This window comes from Stereum hirsutum (genome assembly GCF_000264905.1).
Source record: "Stereum hirsutum FP-91666 SS1 unplaced genomic scaffold STEHIscaffold_19, whole genome shotgun sequence".
NCBI lineage: Eukaryota > Fungi > Basidiomycota > Agaricomycetes > Russulales > Stereaceae > Stereum > Stereum hirsutum.
In genome coordinates, this window is record NW_006763149.1 from 558,567 (window position 1) to 573,903 (window position 15,337).

Consider the following 15,337-nt stretch of genomic DNA (forward strand, 5'->3'; position numbering starts at 1 on the left):
TCTGGTCGCTTTGTCCCCTCCTTCTCCAGTATTATCAACGACTTTGCCCATCACCGTCGGCCTCGACGTTCTCTTGTCTGTTCGACCCAATGGTCTTCTCGGTATCTTATATACTTGGATACGTAGCTGGGTCAGCGTTACATTCAGCTTTCCGGCCTTTTAACCTTGTGGCACTCGGATACTGCGTCTCTCGTCAATATGTCTCTGGTGCTCATTTGCTCCCGTTGCTTTTTATTATATCCGTACTGTGTCTTTTTGCCTCCATCAGCACCGTCAATGTCAATATTTTTGGTGCATTCGCTCGTTCGTCATTAAGGGCTTTGTTCCCGGCGTCGTTGTGTGGCCCTCCAACCGTCAACCTATTCAGCACGAAACAGAGAGTACCAGCAGGCAGAGATACGTCTATCAATATGAGGAAATGCCCTTCGACCGGTCTGGGTGAGTTTCTTGCCATACTTTCACCTCAGCATTGGCTCACACTATTCGGAGCGTAGTGCGGCATAAGACCCATGCTCGTAAATCGCTGCAAATTATCGAGAAGAAAATTATTGAAAAACCAGGTACGTTTACATATGTTTGTTCATATTGGAGCGCCTTGTGAATTCTCGTTTGGTCTAGTCGAGGGCAGACGTGGCCGAAACTCTGAGAACTGTTTCTCCTTAACGCATGGGCGTCTCTCAAGAATTCCTACTACCTTTGAATATCGCAATGGAGGTATCACGTTCACATTTCCGGATAAAATGGATAAGTGTAACGCGAAGCCCATCACCGTCAAAGACCTAGGTATAGTCATTTTATTTTCGCATGGAGCGTAATACTCATCAAAGGCTCTAGCTCTTACCCGACGACCCACTCCTAGGTCTATCATCTCGAAAAATGTGAAGTGCCTACCAACCACCACTTTTGGTGTGTAGTCATGTCGTTGTCTCGCCTGACATGAATTCCCTGAGGTTCATGTCTTGTTGCAGAACACCTCTGTTGCCAAAGTTATGCCGAAATGTGTACCGAATTGTTCGGCATGAAAATATCCCATCGCCTCGGTGGACGGATCAAGTCTCAAAATTTCGACACTTCTCTCTCACAAACACGCCGTCGGATTGTGAGCACATTCTATCACTTACACTGTCTTGAATATTGATTGTCTACACCAGGATTATGTAACAATAGACATCCTCATCGCGCGACTACGGCAAGCTGTAGCACCGAAAGACTCGCCCAAGTCAGGCCACCGACCTTCATCCAAGGTCAAACATCCTACCTCCGCCAGTCCCAGGCCAGCGGCAGTCGTACCGAAACCCCCGACGCCACAACATGACGTAAAATCTATCCCAAGCTTGGCCCGAAGATCGCGTTCCTCCAAACCCAGCTTTGTCGCACGTATTTGTCCTTTGTGCAAGCCTTTGCAATCGCAAGGAATCATCACCGTACCATCTCTTCCATTACAGAGGACTTCATCATCACGAGCGGCGACTGTACCTGCTCGTCCTCCATCGAAACCTTCACCTTTGCGGAAGGTCGTCAGCTTTGTTCCTGCTCCTCCGTTACCAAAGCTTTCTCCATTGCGAGAGATTTCTAAATTCAGCACGCCTACATGTCCGCGAGCGAAGCCTACACCATTGCGAGAGGTTATCAGCTACAAATCACCTGTTCATCCGTTGTCGAGGCCTTCGCCAATGCGCGAGGTCACTAGCTTCACATCACCTACCCGTGCATTTTCTAAGGCTTCGACATTCGGAGAGGCTCTCAACCTGCTCGATCCTTATCGTTCTCGTTCAAAACCTTCGTCATTGCGAAAGGCTCCAGCCTCCACAGTACCTGCTCGTCCACCATCCAAGTCTTTGCCTTTTGGAGAGGCCACCAAGCTCATCCCACCTGCTCATTTTGATTCGAAACCTTCGTCATTGCGAAAGCCTTCCGCCTTCACAGTACCTGTTCGCCCATCGTTGAAGTCTTTACCATTACGGGAAGTTACCAACGTGACCGTACCTGCTCGTCCGTTATCGAAGCCTTCGCCATTGCGAGAGGTTGCCGACTTTGACCTCTCCGTTCGATCTGCACCCGAGTCTTCGGCAAACGAAACCATTGATACCAATGGTATCTCCCCTACTGAACGCCGTGCAGTATTACCGCTGCCTAGGCGGCAGCGCATGTTCTGCAAAGCGGGAAAAGCAGGATCCGTTGTGGTGCCGTCATTCTCGCAGCAACCATCCGTGACTCCTCTCCCCTTGGATCCCGAAGCCCGCGCGCCGGCATTCGTAGGGGACGGTAACAATGTTCAGCTGGCCATGGATTCGACCAGAAAAGTGCCGCGATCCTTGTTCCTCTCTACTTCAGTGGCGCCGAAGGCGATCACGCCACAATCCTTCTCCCCTTTTATCGACATGTCAGAGCCTTATATCATCGGGCCTCAACCATCCTCACCCACTCGTTCTGACGTAGAGATGGTAGACGCCTGCAAGTTCGTATCGCTCGAGGGGACTGATTGTGGTGACCGCGACATGATGGACAATCACATCACTTGTCTAAATTGCCACAAGGAATTTAAACGCAGCGACTCTGGTCACTTCCTCACCTGCGTTATACAGGAGAGATGTCGAGAATGTGGACATGCCCTGAACGTTGAAGAGGAAGAGGAGTGTTTATATTGCGAACGGAGGGAGGCTCTGCTCGCGTAAGTTGATCTTGTGATCCTCGCCGATCTGAGATGCGTCTTGATCCTTTTCTTCTCTCCTAGTGATCAATGAGCATCGCGAAACAGGCTGAATCAGCATTTTCGTGTCGCTATGTTGACTCCTACCCTCACCCGCGCACTATATATTCATTCAAACGTCTCCACTTCTTCGTTTTGATCTCGCTCTGGCTCGCATCTTCTTGCATTCTTCATTTTGCTCCTCTGTGTTCGTCATTGCTCTCGCATCTGCTCTCGCCATCGCTCTCCCGTCTCCTCTCCCGTCTGCCCTCGTCATTGCTGCTCCACAATCTGCTTTCGTCGATCTCGTCTGCTTTTCGTATTTGCTGCCATCTTCTTTCTCTCGCACCTCCATCATCGCCCCTCTAGACTCTCACACATTGTACAACAACTCACATCAAAATCTGGGGCTTGTCAATGTGTAAATCCACGGTCCAAAATTCTCTACACTAGACGGCAACCACACATATTCTCTCACTGTACTTGTCCAACATCATCCACGCACTCTTCGTCTTTCCTGTGTTTCTTTATATTTGTCCTTCATCCGCATTTCTCAGCATCAATGTACTATACCCATTGGACTTCAGCATGTCGCATTTTTATCTTTTATCTGCTTTGTCATTTTGCATTGTCCTGCTCTCGCATCGCTTTCTCTTCTGTCAATAGTCCTCTATCCTGTAGCGATCGCGTTTGCACTGTCGATACCGTAACTTAGTTGCATATTGGGGCTCATTGCCTCACTGTCTCATTCGTGTGACCCCCGGGTCTAGCACCTAAGAAAGAATCTTATGTCTATGATTCTGCAGACAACCAGAAGGGCATAATAACTACGAAACAACATGGAATTATCGAAGAAAGAGAAAGAAGTTTGAAAGACCCAAGCCCACGTCCGAAACACGCTCGTGAGGGAACCTTCAGATATCCAGACAATGCCCCCTGCGACATTGGAATGCAAGTTCCCAACTCTGATGCCACACGACCTACTCCGCCTCTGATTCCGGATCAATCTCATCGACTTCGCTGTCACTGTTATTATCGGTCTCATCGATCTCGTCCCTCTCGACGTCAGAAATATCACCCCGAACGCGTTGAAGATGCTGAACAGTGCAAGGTGTCAGGTTCGCTCGTATGTATCTGCTCAGAGTCTCTGGGTCAGTGAGACGATCTGAGCCTGGGCCGCCTCGCATGCGCTCCTCGCGAATCCTCGCGATGAGAGCCGTATCGTGAGAGGTTAATTGGGCGATCTCTCCGGGCAAGAGAGGGTCAGGCCTCAAGCACAGATACTTATAACCGGACATATACCACTCTTCCACACCATATTGGTGTCCGTACGTAATCTTATCGAGAGGTAAGGCCAGAGCTTCAAAACAGTGGATGGCAGTCTCCATGACCGAAGGGAAATTCCAGGCTTTGGCGAAGTAGAACAGCCGGAGCCACTCAAGGGGTCCAAGAGGGTTGAGAGCTCTATCGCGAATGTAAGGGTCTATAAGATGAGCTCTGTACAGAGGGTGGCGCACCTGGGTCCGGGCATGTAGAAAAAAGACAGAAATTGGTCGAACTCCTGCGGGTCTAACGGAAGTAAGATAGGGTACTTAGGAAATTCCTGTGTCGGTCCATACGGATAGACGAGGGCAGAGCGAGACAGATCTTGCGCTCTGGTTTCGAGAGCAGCATAGTGGACTTTGTACTCTGTGTTTTTCACCTGTACAGAGATGAATTAACGCTGTAGAATTATTTGGGACGGTATACGCAGAGAAGGTCCCTACTATGAACGAAATGTCCCCATCGGGGTAATAGAATGTAGGGTGCGGCGCTGCTATGACCTCTACAAGGGGCACATATATTGTACCATTACGAGCTTCGCTGAGCGGTCCTGGGTCTGTGAAAGGGACAAAACGATGCGGTCCGGATGCTACATCACGCCCTTGGACATTGAGACGCGCGAGAGGTGGATGGTGAGCCGTCCTTTGGTCTGTGTGAGCAGCCATGTCGGTATACAGAGCTAGGATGAAGAAACTTATTGAATGCTGAGGTATAAAGCGAAGAATCTACTATCAGCCGCACGAAAACCAAAGGAAAGAGAGGGGGGAGGCGTGGGAACTCACCAGTAGAAGGATGCGGCGGGAGTGAGCACAACTGGCGCTGTTGGCATGGTCAGGCTTTATATACCCTAGATAGAACGGCTCATATGAAATTGAAACGGCAAGCCGGGCAAAACGGCACGATTACCACGCCTCAGAACAGGTCGCCCCTTGTGGGTGGGAATGGAAGATAGCAATACGCTGTGAACAGAACAAGGCGATAAGAAACTACCGAAGATCCATAAACGGCACAAGCTGTTATACAAAGGACAATCCAGGAACTTGTGGCGTAGACTATGGTTCTTTATCATCGATGTACAGCTTCGCGTGTGCTTTCACGAGTTTTGTCACGGTCCTCGTGTCAACTGCTCGAGTCCTCATCTGTGCTCTCTGAAGCGCCACAGAAACTGTCATTCAGGGCACAACACAAGAAGAAACTGTAAGCGTACCAGAGCAAATTCGGTACCGCGATATATGAATCCCCATAATTCCTTCCATTCCGGGTGTGTCTTTCCGATACCACACGCCAAGACACAGTCGATGGACGCTTTCTTGATGACCTACGTTATAATGACTCGTGTAAGAAAAAAATCGAGACGAAGAGGTAGTAACCTACCCCTTTGTTGGCCTTCTCAAGCTCCCTCACGATGTTCGACGTCTCTCCTCTCACTTCGAGAGGTAAAGGAGGTATTTTGAATTCTACAGTCTTCGCTTTCGCTTTGCCGTTAACGCCCTGGGCTATAGTCGTAGTGTTTGACATCGCAGCCCCCCCACTGCCTTTAGGTATTCGCATCTCTCTTGCATGCCTTATGATCTCCTCGTCGTCTAGCGTTGCCTTGGCTTTGCCCTTTGCTTTCTCGCTCGGGTCATTACTATTTTTTCGGCGTTTTGTAGAGGAACCGCGAGGATCATCATCGCCTGCCGGATGTTTTCCGGGGTAGATAAGGGAAGGAGGGGGCATTCGAGGTGAAGGGTCGTCAGGCCTAGGCAGACGGACGGAGGGTGTCTGGGGAGGATCGGGAAGAATGCGTGCTGCGAGTAGACGAAGGACCGGGGGCGATGCTACACCTGGCACGTGCTGGTCGAGTGTAGAGGCAGAGCTTGAAGCAACGGGCGTTGGCGACATGGATGAAGGAGTTAGTTGGCCGTAAACAAGGACCTCTGACGTCTCTGGGTTATCTGCAGTTGGAAAGTATGTTAGCCCTGGAATTACAGTCAATTCTAGACGAAATTGCACTCTAAAAGGGACTTCATTCTCTGCTGCGGGCATCGGAAGACATTATAACAGGTTATACTCAAGACAGGACACGTCATGTGGATGTCGACAAGGATGAATTTTCACCCATTTCGAAGAACATCACAGACTCAAGTGGGCCACACCAAGCGGTACGCACGGGATCAAAGGCTGCGTGAAGTCTCACCTGGATCTCCAAGAGCAATTCTAATCGCACCTCCTGTGATGCCACTAGGAGAAGTGATTGGACGAGAACAGAGCTGGTTCTCGAAGTACAGCCTAGTGATCACAGCGTCAGGGTGTATGTCTCTAAGAAAGCCTGATAGTCAGCTTTCATGAAATGTGCATTATGTACGGCGTCAGCTTACACATTGACCTCTCCGGCACGGTCCAAATACATATCTTGTGGTTGTGCATCCCCGAGAAGGAGCAAGCTTCGTCCCCTCATGCTTTCTAGCGCCAAGGCCAGGGGATTGTCGATGAGATTGGCATTAACAAATTTGGCCGCCTCTCCAAGGGGTACGCTGAGACTGAGACCGTCGAGAAGAAGGGATGAGTTCTCGATGAGAAGAGATCCGCGGTAGAGAAGGCGATGACTAGGGGGCTGGTATACATAGGTTGTTTGTTTCTCAACTTCGTTGGCTCTCCTGATATTTGCTAACGACATCCTCCTGTTAGAAGCAGACAATCAGCTTCAGTATGTAGATGATATGTCGCAAGACCTTGAGCATACTGTTCATGTGGAAGCTGCGTTCACCTTGTCGAATGTCTATCGCGGTCAGTGGTGAGAGCGAAACACAAACACGACGCGTGACGCGTTTGTGGCGTTTCCGGCCATTTCCGAGTCTCCGCTCAGAGTGGTCCTTCCCGAAGTTCGGCCGTGAGGAACATGCCCGATCAAGCATGTTCTTTGCGTGCCCAACATCTCGCAAAACCGGATGCGCGTGCTTTGAATGCCTTCACCCCCTTTCTTTGATGCAATGCGCACGGCGCGCGGATCTATAGAGCATGCCGCTTGTGTTCGGCAACTTACTTGACTGAAACATTCTCAGCATACCTACTAGGCTCTTGTTATAAATGCGGGCCACCTCTGGCCCTTTTCCTTCCAAGTACCCTTCGCTATCCACCCACCAACAGAGATCACCACTTTATCAGGCAAATTCGCCTATCAAGCACTCCTCTACCTTTGATAATGCCTTATCACGGAGTGCGTCAAATGTGGCTTATGTGTCGTAGCCTATGCCTTTGACTGAACTTATGTGCATCTACAGAACCCTTTGGCCAGTCGCTCTAATGCGCTCTATGCCTCCTTCCTAAGCGATAGAGCGTCTGGGAGGACGTCACAATCATCCCGATACCCGTACGAACTCGACATAGACACCTCTGATGGTTATATACTGTCCTCCTGCGGCGAGATATCTCCCTCGGAGGAGTGTTATCTACCGCCATCGACGCATCTAGATAACGCCGCCGATGGTCCCAACGGGTCCTCACTGAGGCGCCGTCGTCCACCTCCACCGCGGAAGAGCTCGTCAAGTGTGAATCGAAATGCCTATGTCCGTACACCCAACGTGCGTTTTCGTCACTGCTGTATATGCTTAGTATCGATCTGATCAGTTCTTCGCCATAAGTACACTACACTTCGCTTTTCCGATCTCTCCAGTCCTGGATCTCCAGCCACGGAGAGGGAAAGGTTCGACAAGTACCTCGATGCGATGAGATCCCGCAAAGAACAGGAGAAATCGACAGCCAAATTCGCGACCGCGAAGCCATCTTCACGATCCGTTTATATGACGACCTCCCCTCGAGCCCCATATCACCATACACCGAAACCATCATTGACCGTACGCACGACCGATCTTTCCGTTCCATTCACTGCGCGTCCTTCGCCTCTACGGCCAAAGGCAGCAGGGTCCTCTACCCCTATGTCGGCTTCTCGTCTGGCAAGAAACGAGGACAAGCTCATCATCCTTCGAGTCACTCCCACACCTACGCTGTCGACGCCTGAGAAGAATAGCACCTCGTATAGTACCGCGTACAGCATGGCTTCAAGCACATACTACACGCCTTTTTCACATTCATCTAGCCTCGAGGCATACACGCCCAGGCCTGTCGCAGTTTGATCCACTCGATACTATTATATTGATAGTTTATTAATAGGTATTATGTCTCCATACTCTCACTTATGCGATTATCCTGTCGTCGATGTTGTACGTTCTTGTATTCTCTCCGTTCTGTCCTGCTACGTTACTCCATCAGAACTCTGCAGACGATTGTAAGCTAGTGGACTACCTGTCCCGATGTGTACGCATTTACGCTGAACAAGCATTGCACTCTGATGGTTGATCCTCGGTGTAATCTAATATCTTATTTCTGCTTTGTGTCCGTTTCTGTTCTAGTCACCACATAAATGCCAGATAGTCTTGTCTGCAATTGTTACCTTGCTTGCTAGGTCCTTGTCCTGCGATAATTGTGGCTGAGACCAACCTGCCTCACCCAACCAAACAAAGCACGTCATCTCTCCGCCACTCGCCACTCTCTTGTTTGTGGCGCCTCCTACTTCGTCAGACTCACTTCTCTTTCTCTCACCGTCTCTCTCAATCTCGTCGCTCAAATGTCTTTCCGTTGCATTTTTACGTGTCACCTCGCGCTTGGTACTGTTCTTACACGATGCTTTTGCTAAGATACAATGTCAACGACCGCGCCCTAGTCTCGCTCCGCTGACCCCGCCATCTCATGTGATCCTACCATTTTTCCGTGTTTGGTTCTACTTCTCCGATCTCCCGTCTGCCTGAATCGGACCTCGCCACTATGCGACACTAAGAACACCTTGCTCATGAAACTTCCCTGTCCTTATCTCTCCGAGAGCGCCACATAGAGGTCCAGTAAAGTCACTCGTTCCTTCGGTGGACATGCTATGTCCAGGATGCCGCTCGATATGGTCTGGCCTGAGGACCGGTAGTCGGTGTACGCGTAGTACGACAGCGTACGATGCTAATATCAAACATCACCATCGTCGTGGTGTGGAGCTTGACGAGCACCGCTCACGCAGCTGGGCCTGCCAGCTCTGTCTCCCTGGTGCGCTCTATCTTTACTAAGATGCAACCCAAAAGATGCTTGCGATGAAGCTCACCTTTGTCTCCGCGTTCGGTTTTGTCTGGGCGATACATAATGTCCTCGATCTCGCCCTTCGCTAGGTTGAAGGTCCGTGGCCACGTTGATCGTTACGAACACTTTCATTCTAATGGCTAGCTATACCTTGTCTAGTAGAGCTTTCCCCTCTGCCTGCACTTATTTGCGCCTAACGCTCACTCATCAATGGCATTCCGCTCCGCTAGGTTCGCCATGACCTCCCTTACACGCAATCCTCCGCTGGCAGATGTAACGTCTAATCTACTTCTTTTCACAATACCTCCTCACAGCCTGATCCTTCAACTGCCCCCATTCACTATGTCGGGGGGTGACCGACGAGATTCATTCCCGGATATAGCTTCCGCATAGCGACTCCAATAGAGATCCCTCAGGCTGCGCTCAAAAGCACCTGCGTTCCTAACACGGGAAATCCTACACCTACGACCGCCTCCCAAGATACTACAGCTCCCAACTCCCCATCGTCTGTCGGGCAATTCACTCTACTCGCCACCCGGTTCGCAGCCTACCACGGGCAGCGAGCCCACCCCTTCTTCCTATACTGCTGAGGGTTTGGAGGACGGGGGTTGGCCTCAGTGGGAGTATTCTGGAGAGGTTCATGAGAATTCACGAGACCAAGAGATGGCAGAGATTTAATATTGTAGTGTAGCAATCACTTGTACAAAGTATGGAGAACCATATACACGAGTATATTATTCTTCCGTTTTTCCGAGGTTCCTCTGAAGCACAAGCAAGGTCAGTGCCGCCCCAGGCGGAGCTTCCCGTCTGTGAGGAATAATCTGATTCGTTGGACCCGCCCCGGCAAATTCCGCTCTGAGACAATTGTCCCCAGGCGTGAACGCGATTCTTGGCTCGTCTCCATTAGTGACCATTCGTTTCCCGCGACGCTCGATCCTCAATGGCTTTACGGACAGTAGGAGTGCCTTGCTATCATAGCGATTCAGGATCAAGGGCCAGATATACGCATTACTTACATGTGTATCCGACAAAATCCTGATCAGTGCCGACTCGCGGAAATGACGTACAAAAGTACTAATCGGCGGTCCATTGTTCGACTTTTAGGGAGACCTCGTTAGGTCCACAACGCCCATGACTACCGGCGCGGCGCCGATTGGCATATTCTGCCTTCCATTTGTCGTTCTTTTTGGCACGTATATAACCCTAAGGATCTTCCCCTCGACGTCTTCTCCAACCTGCCCTGTGGGCGAGTCTTTCATCCAACTTTCATTGAAACTTCTACTTAACTTCCCATTCATTTCCATATCTTCACTATTATCTAATGACTTCTCAGCGTCGTGCTCTACCGTTCGAGATGTCGATATCAGATGACGAATGCAACACTCTTGTATGTTTTTCTCTCCGCACCTCTGACACTCAGCTCAATGATCTCGTATTAACTTCAGGCGACACCTGTATCGCCTTTCAACACTCGATATGCAAGTCCTTCCAAAAGACAACCGGTCCGTCTTAAGAAACTATCTTATGGTTGTCGAATGGTACTAACTTCCCATTCTTCAGTCTGCCAGCGAAACATTTCGCGGCAATTCCATCGCTAGCGATATTCTGCTCTCATGCAGGGCGCCGACACCTATCAGGGCCAGATCCCCATTTATACGCGCTGCCCGTAGTACGCTGAGTGCTCTTCAAGCTATTCCTCACGCCGTCATCCCTGGATCGTCTCGTATAAATAAGGACCGTAGCCGACATTCGTCGGGTAGTGCCTCCCTCTCTTCCGACTCCGAGTCTGACCTGCTCCTCTCGCACCGTTCGTCTTCGGCCTCATCCAGCTCCTTGTCTTCAGTTTCACCGTATATAGACGAGGACGATATTGTTGTCTTGGACAAGGCGACCTTGAAAGAGGATGCGGAGCTGAGCAAGACCCACATGGCTGCCGACATTTCTGACACACTCTTTCACCCAACTCCTGCGCTTCCTTTATCAGCGTCTACTTCTCGATTCTTCTCTCCTGAGGCCGAGCCCCATGCCTCCGCTGATCACATTCTTCGCCGTGAGGAGTCCTGCTCCACCCTTCGAACTTTTTCTGGTAGTTCGGACATACAGCTCTCTGCTTCTCGTCCTTTACCCACCCCTCCTGATGTCTCTACGCCCGCTGTCGGATCACTTGGCCCTGACAGTGATAACTATCGTCGCGACTTTCCTCTTTCGCTTCACGCTTATGGTTATACCGACAATTTCAGCTGGTCAGGGTCGGGCGCGGGCAGTGCTGCTTCTGTATCATCAAAAAGCCAGGACTCTTTTCTCTCTGACGATCCTAGCCTGCCTGCTCCTGCTCCCCGAAAGCGCAGCCGGAGTATCTCGAGGGTCGTCAAACGAGTCTGTTCGCCCGCACCACGAGACTGTCCTACTCCGAAGCCGAAGGAGCGCACCATGAGTCCACGTAACGTTCCACTGCCCCAGTCACGAGCAACTTCTCCTGAAACTACTGCTCGCGTATCTTCTCGTGCTGATCCCGCTAGTGGTAGGGTTATGGCTACTGAAGCGTCTGTGGATCAATGGACTGCTCTTCTCGACGGGATACTCAAGGCCACAGGAACGACGTATTCTTCTCCCTTGCCTATCGACCCTGTCGCCACTCCAGTGTCTAAGAGCAAACGGATTCACTCCCGGCCAGTTACCCCAACTTCAGCCCCTCGATCTCGAAACGCCCCTCGCAGCCGAGCCACAACGCCCGTACAGCGCGCTATCACACCTGCAGCGAAGGTAGTCATGAGCTTGGAGGCTATGATGAAGCCGTTGATCGCACCAGAGAGAGATCCGACCGAGGGCATAAATGGAGAAATGACGGTCACGGTCAGTACCGAGACGGAGGTGAGGAACGACCGCAATGAAATCCTAAATGCAGGGAATGCACCTACGGACGATAAGTGGGCGCATCTCGTCGTCGAGGATAAGATGTAAGCATTATCGCTACGGTAAGCGGGGTGGACATCTATAATTGCATGCCAATGTCTTCTTTCTTTCAACATGATTTTCCTCCGTTTTCTCTTTCTTCCCTTGATATTATACTATAGACACTACGATTTTCTAACGCCTTTTACCGCTTGTTGTTTATGGAACACTTTTCTCGTTCTTTACTTGATTTATCGTTGATTGTACATACAATACTCTCTATTACAGTTCGCTGGCCGACACATGAAAATTAGCTTATCTCTAGTTCAACCGCATTCTTTGCCCCGTTCTACCCAATATATCACTTCATTTTTTCCGTTATGTTGATACAAGGGGTCCAGATGAATTCTACGACATGTCTAATCAGTTACTCGCCACAAACAATACCCAAAAAGGTGCATTACACATACCGTATGAAGACTCGAAAGGAATACAGTGCAACAGACGCGTGAGAGATAAGCTTGTGAGAGGAGGAAGTAGCGATTCATTCAGCCTCGACTTGAGGGTTGTCGTCTGAAAAAAGCTATGAGGTTAGAAAGATGAAGTGCAGAGGATAGCCTAGTTGCTGGGATAGTCTGCCATGCTATGATGAGAGAAGTGTAGAAACCTTACGTTCGGGCGAATCACCTATACTCGAAGTAGGCAGTTCACTGGACCATGGTATTACCTCCCCAAGCCGAAAAGGGAGCCTTTCTGGTGGAAGAAGCGCGGCTTCCGTGGGTACCATGTTGTTCTTGAAACCGCATATGACACGATGTTCTGGCCAGTCCCTAGCGCAGCGTATTTAGGATCTATCTGAAAATGTCGATATCAGTGAAGAAGTGACATACTCACAATATCTGACATTGTCTCCCACAATACTCGACCACGTAACAAAGCTTGCACCTAGCCGTGCGTCGTGCATTGCACCCCCTTCTCATGCATCGATGGCTCATGAGCGACATCTTTTCGAGGTGGTCAAGGAAGATCCACAGTGTCTGGAGGCTTTGCTCATTGGCGAGATCGATTTTGATAAAGCCTTTACGAATTGGGTATAAAGTGAATGCTATGTCCAAGCATGCGCGCAATAGGCGAGGACGTGGGAAGTTGCGGCGAAGAATGCATAGAGTAGATGGGTACAAGTCCACAATACGCCAGATGTCGAGGAGAAGTGCAGTCACGGCTCCTGCGTGACATAATGAGTATTGAAGGTGTAAGCACACCATGGAACCGACTGACCAGATGCGTCCCGGACGGTTTCGCCTTTGGTGACTAGCAGGTTCTCTAAGGCGCCAAACAGATCAGCACGACCCATAAATCGGAGAAAGTCGGTGCCAGTGTCCCCCAAACCTTCCACAATGATGTGACGTAGACAGTAAGTGATAACAGCAAGACTTGTTTGGATCACTGAGCTCATCTCATCGCCCAGGGTAGGTGTGGCAGTGTCAGGTGATTTAACTATGTCGATGAACCAGGAAAGCAGACTATGCGAGTGAAACAAGGCGTCAAGAAATTTGGCTTCGGGGTCGCATTCCCTGGATGATCTGTAACATAGGAATTCAAGCATGTGAATGCCGCCGTATAGCTCAAAGGCCGTACACGACCGTAAATTTCGAGTATATTGTTCGAAGAACCGAGTGAAGGAGCCTTTAGGGGTCCCTTTGAGCATCCGAGCGTGCAGGTCTTTTGGCAAAGGCCCACAGTCTTCTGGCCGGAGGATGAGAGTGAATGCAAAGACGGCGATGATGAAGACCCCTGAGTGTGGCTCAATGAGCATACACCTGGTAATGAGGGGTATAGTAAAATCATCCTGCGAATTTAAGATCCTGCTCGTTGATTAGCACTGTCAGGAAACATTAGTTTTGGTGAACACTCAACGGGGTAAATGAATCAGCGTCATTCAAGAAGGCGGCCATAAGCCGCATGACCACCATCCTTTCATCGTGCCGACTCGGTATGAGCATAAGCTGACGATCATCCCACATCTACAAGCACCATCGCAGTTAGCTCTCAATGAAAATAATGGCTTCTAGGTAGTTATTGCGAGTAGCATACCTTTCGCACCAATTTGCTCCAGTTTTCTTTGATGACTGAGAGAACATGACCATTCGTACGTGATTCAGGGCTCTGGATGTGGTGGCCGGCATTCACAAGAATTTCCACGAAAATGATGAACGGTGACACCTACGACATGGCATATGCGAGCAGTTGAAAATCAGGTAGAGACTACACTCACCTTGTCGAATAAATCCGTGTATCGCTGATTCCGTTCTGATACGATATTGATTTTATGTGCTGTGCGTATACATGCGCAGATTTCCTCCGTAATCCCATTCTCTACCAACTTATCCCACATAGTTCTCGAAGGATCGTCGGCCACCTCGAGGACCGTACCGACTGCAGTAGCAAAGCTCTTTCATAAGAGCGTTGTCAGAGAACGGCTGATGCAACAAGAAGGATGGAGTCCTTCCGATTCACGCGATTAGACGACGCAAGGCCTACCTCTGGACCATCCCCGAACCTACTGCGCGGAGCAAAGCGATTTCGAGCCCAAATGGAATGGAACAAGGCCACCATTCGAACAGGGTTCGTGTCGATAACGTGCATCCAATATGTGTCTCGTTCCGCCATGGTCGTTATGATCGAAGGATTCCCCAGAGATGAATGATGTATGCTTGAGTTTTCAGCTACTGGATCAATAGGTTATAACATCAATCAAGGGAAAAGGCAAGTGCGATCTGGTTCGTGGCTGAAGTGACGTACCGCTGGGTCTCATGAAATTTGGGAGTCACCCTTGGGTGGACTTAACAGTCACGGTGTATTCAGTTGTTTATAATGGCAGGTGTGGAACGAAAGGCTAGTAACCCCTCTCCCGAGAAGCTACGGAACTATCCGTGGGAGTTCGAATTTTCGCGCCACATTGGCACTTTATGCATACGGGCCACATGATGTTCACCAGCTCAGAGCTGCAGCTGCAGATATATTTAATAGAAACAACAAGTGTATGTATGCTAGTGAACAAACACATATCCTACTTCGAATGGTGTCGCTCTTGTAGATTTACTCGCAGTAAGCACGAGATTCAAATGTAGCTGAGACCGTATATAATTGGGACTGCTGGGCAAGCGGTGCCGTTAGTAGTCCGTAATAAGCGCATCGGTCCTTTCATGTCGGTAATGTTTGGCCGGGCCATTTCTGAGAGCAAGAACTCACCGCATCTACAAAGACATAGGTCTGAAAGTCCCAAAACCGGCGTCGATGTAGTCTAGCAGTGATATGTGTTCAAACGGCCTA

The 15,337-nt window shown here is 49.9% G+C and overlaps 5 protein-coding genes across 5 annotated transcripts; 3 read left to right on the top strand and 2 right to left on the bottom strand.

Annotated features, from left to right (window-relative positions):
- Positions 1–410: 410 nt before the first annotated feature.
- Positions 411–2,675, top strand: STEHIDRAFT_162487 (uncharacterized protein; the record flags this gene model as incomplete). Its single annotated transcript, XM_007310121.1, has 6 exons — positions 411–438; positions 495–560; positions 619–783; positions 835–906; positions 969–1,099; positions 1,152–2,675. 6 exons carry the CDS (start codon positions 411–413, stop codon positions 2,673–2,675), a joined length of 1,986 nt encoding a protein of 661 aa, XP_007310183.1.
- Positions 2,676–3,669: 994 nt separating this feature from the next.
- Positions 3,670–6,671, bottom strand: STEHIDRAFT_172439 (uncharacterized protein; the record flags this gene model as incomplete). The annotated part of the gene is made up of 6 exons (XM_007310122.1): positions 3,670–4,153; positions 4,207–4,391; positions 5,220–5,330; positions 5,387–5,949; positions 6,192–6,313; positions 6,373–6,671. 6 exons carry the CDS (start codon positions 6,669–6,671, stop codon positions 3,670–3,672), a joined length of 1,764 nt encoding a protein of 587 aa, XP_007310184.1.
- Positions 6,672–7,091: 420 nt separating this feature from the next.
- On the top strand, positions 7,092–8,374 carry STEHIDRAFT_172440 (uncharacterized protein). Its single transcript, XM_007310123.1, has 3 exons — positions 7,092–7,211; positions 7,276–7,575; positions 7,636–8,374. Exons 1-3 carry the CDS (start codon positions 7,197–7,199, stop codon positions 8,125–8,127), a joined length of 807 nt encoding a protein of 268 aa, XP_007310185.1. The 5' UTR covers positions 7,092–7,196; the 3' UTR covers positions 8,128–8,374.
- Positions 8,375–10,433: 2,059 nt separating this feature from the next.
- STEHIDRAFT_115575 (uncharacterized protein) lies at positions 10,434–12,073 on the top strand (the record flags this gene model as incomplete). Its single annotated transcript, XM_007310124.1, has 3 exons — positions 10,434–10,499; positions 10,558–10,614; positions 10,673–12,073. The coding sequence occupies 3 exons, from the start codon at positions 10,434–10,436 to the stop codon at positions 12,071–12,073; spliced, it is 1,524 nt and encodes a 507-aa protein (XP_007310186.1).
- Positions 12,074–12,548: 475 nt separating this feature from the next.
- On the bottom strand, positions 12,549–14,674 carry STEHIDRAFT_115576 (uncharacterized protein; the record flags this gene model as incomplete). Its single annotated transcript, XM_007310125.1, has 8 exons — positions 12,549–12,587; positions 12,732–12,834; positions 12,899–13,229; positions 13,283–13,824; positions 13,922–14,028; positions 14,099–14,227; positions 14,280–14,456; positions 14,546–14,674. 8 exons carry the CDS (start codon positions 14,672–14,674, stop codon positions 12,549–12,551), a joined length of 1,557 nt encoding a protein of 518 aa, XP_007310187.1.
- Positions 14,675–15,337: the final 663 nt, after the last annotated feature.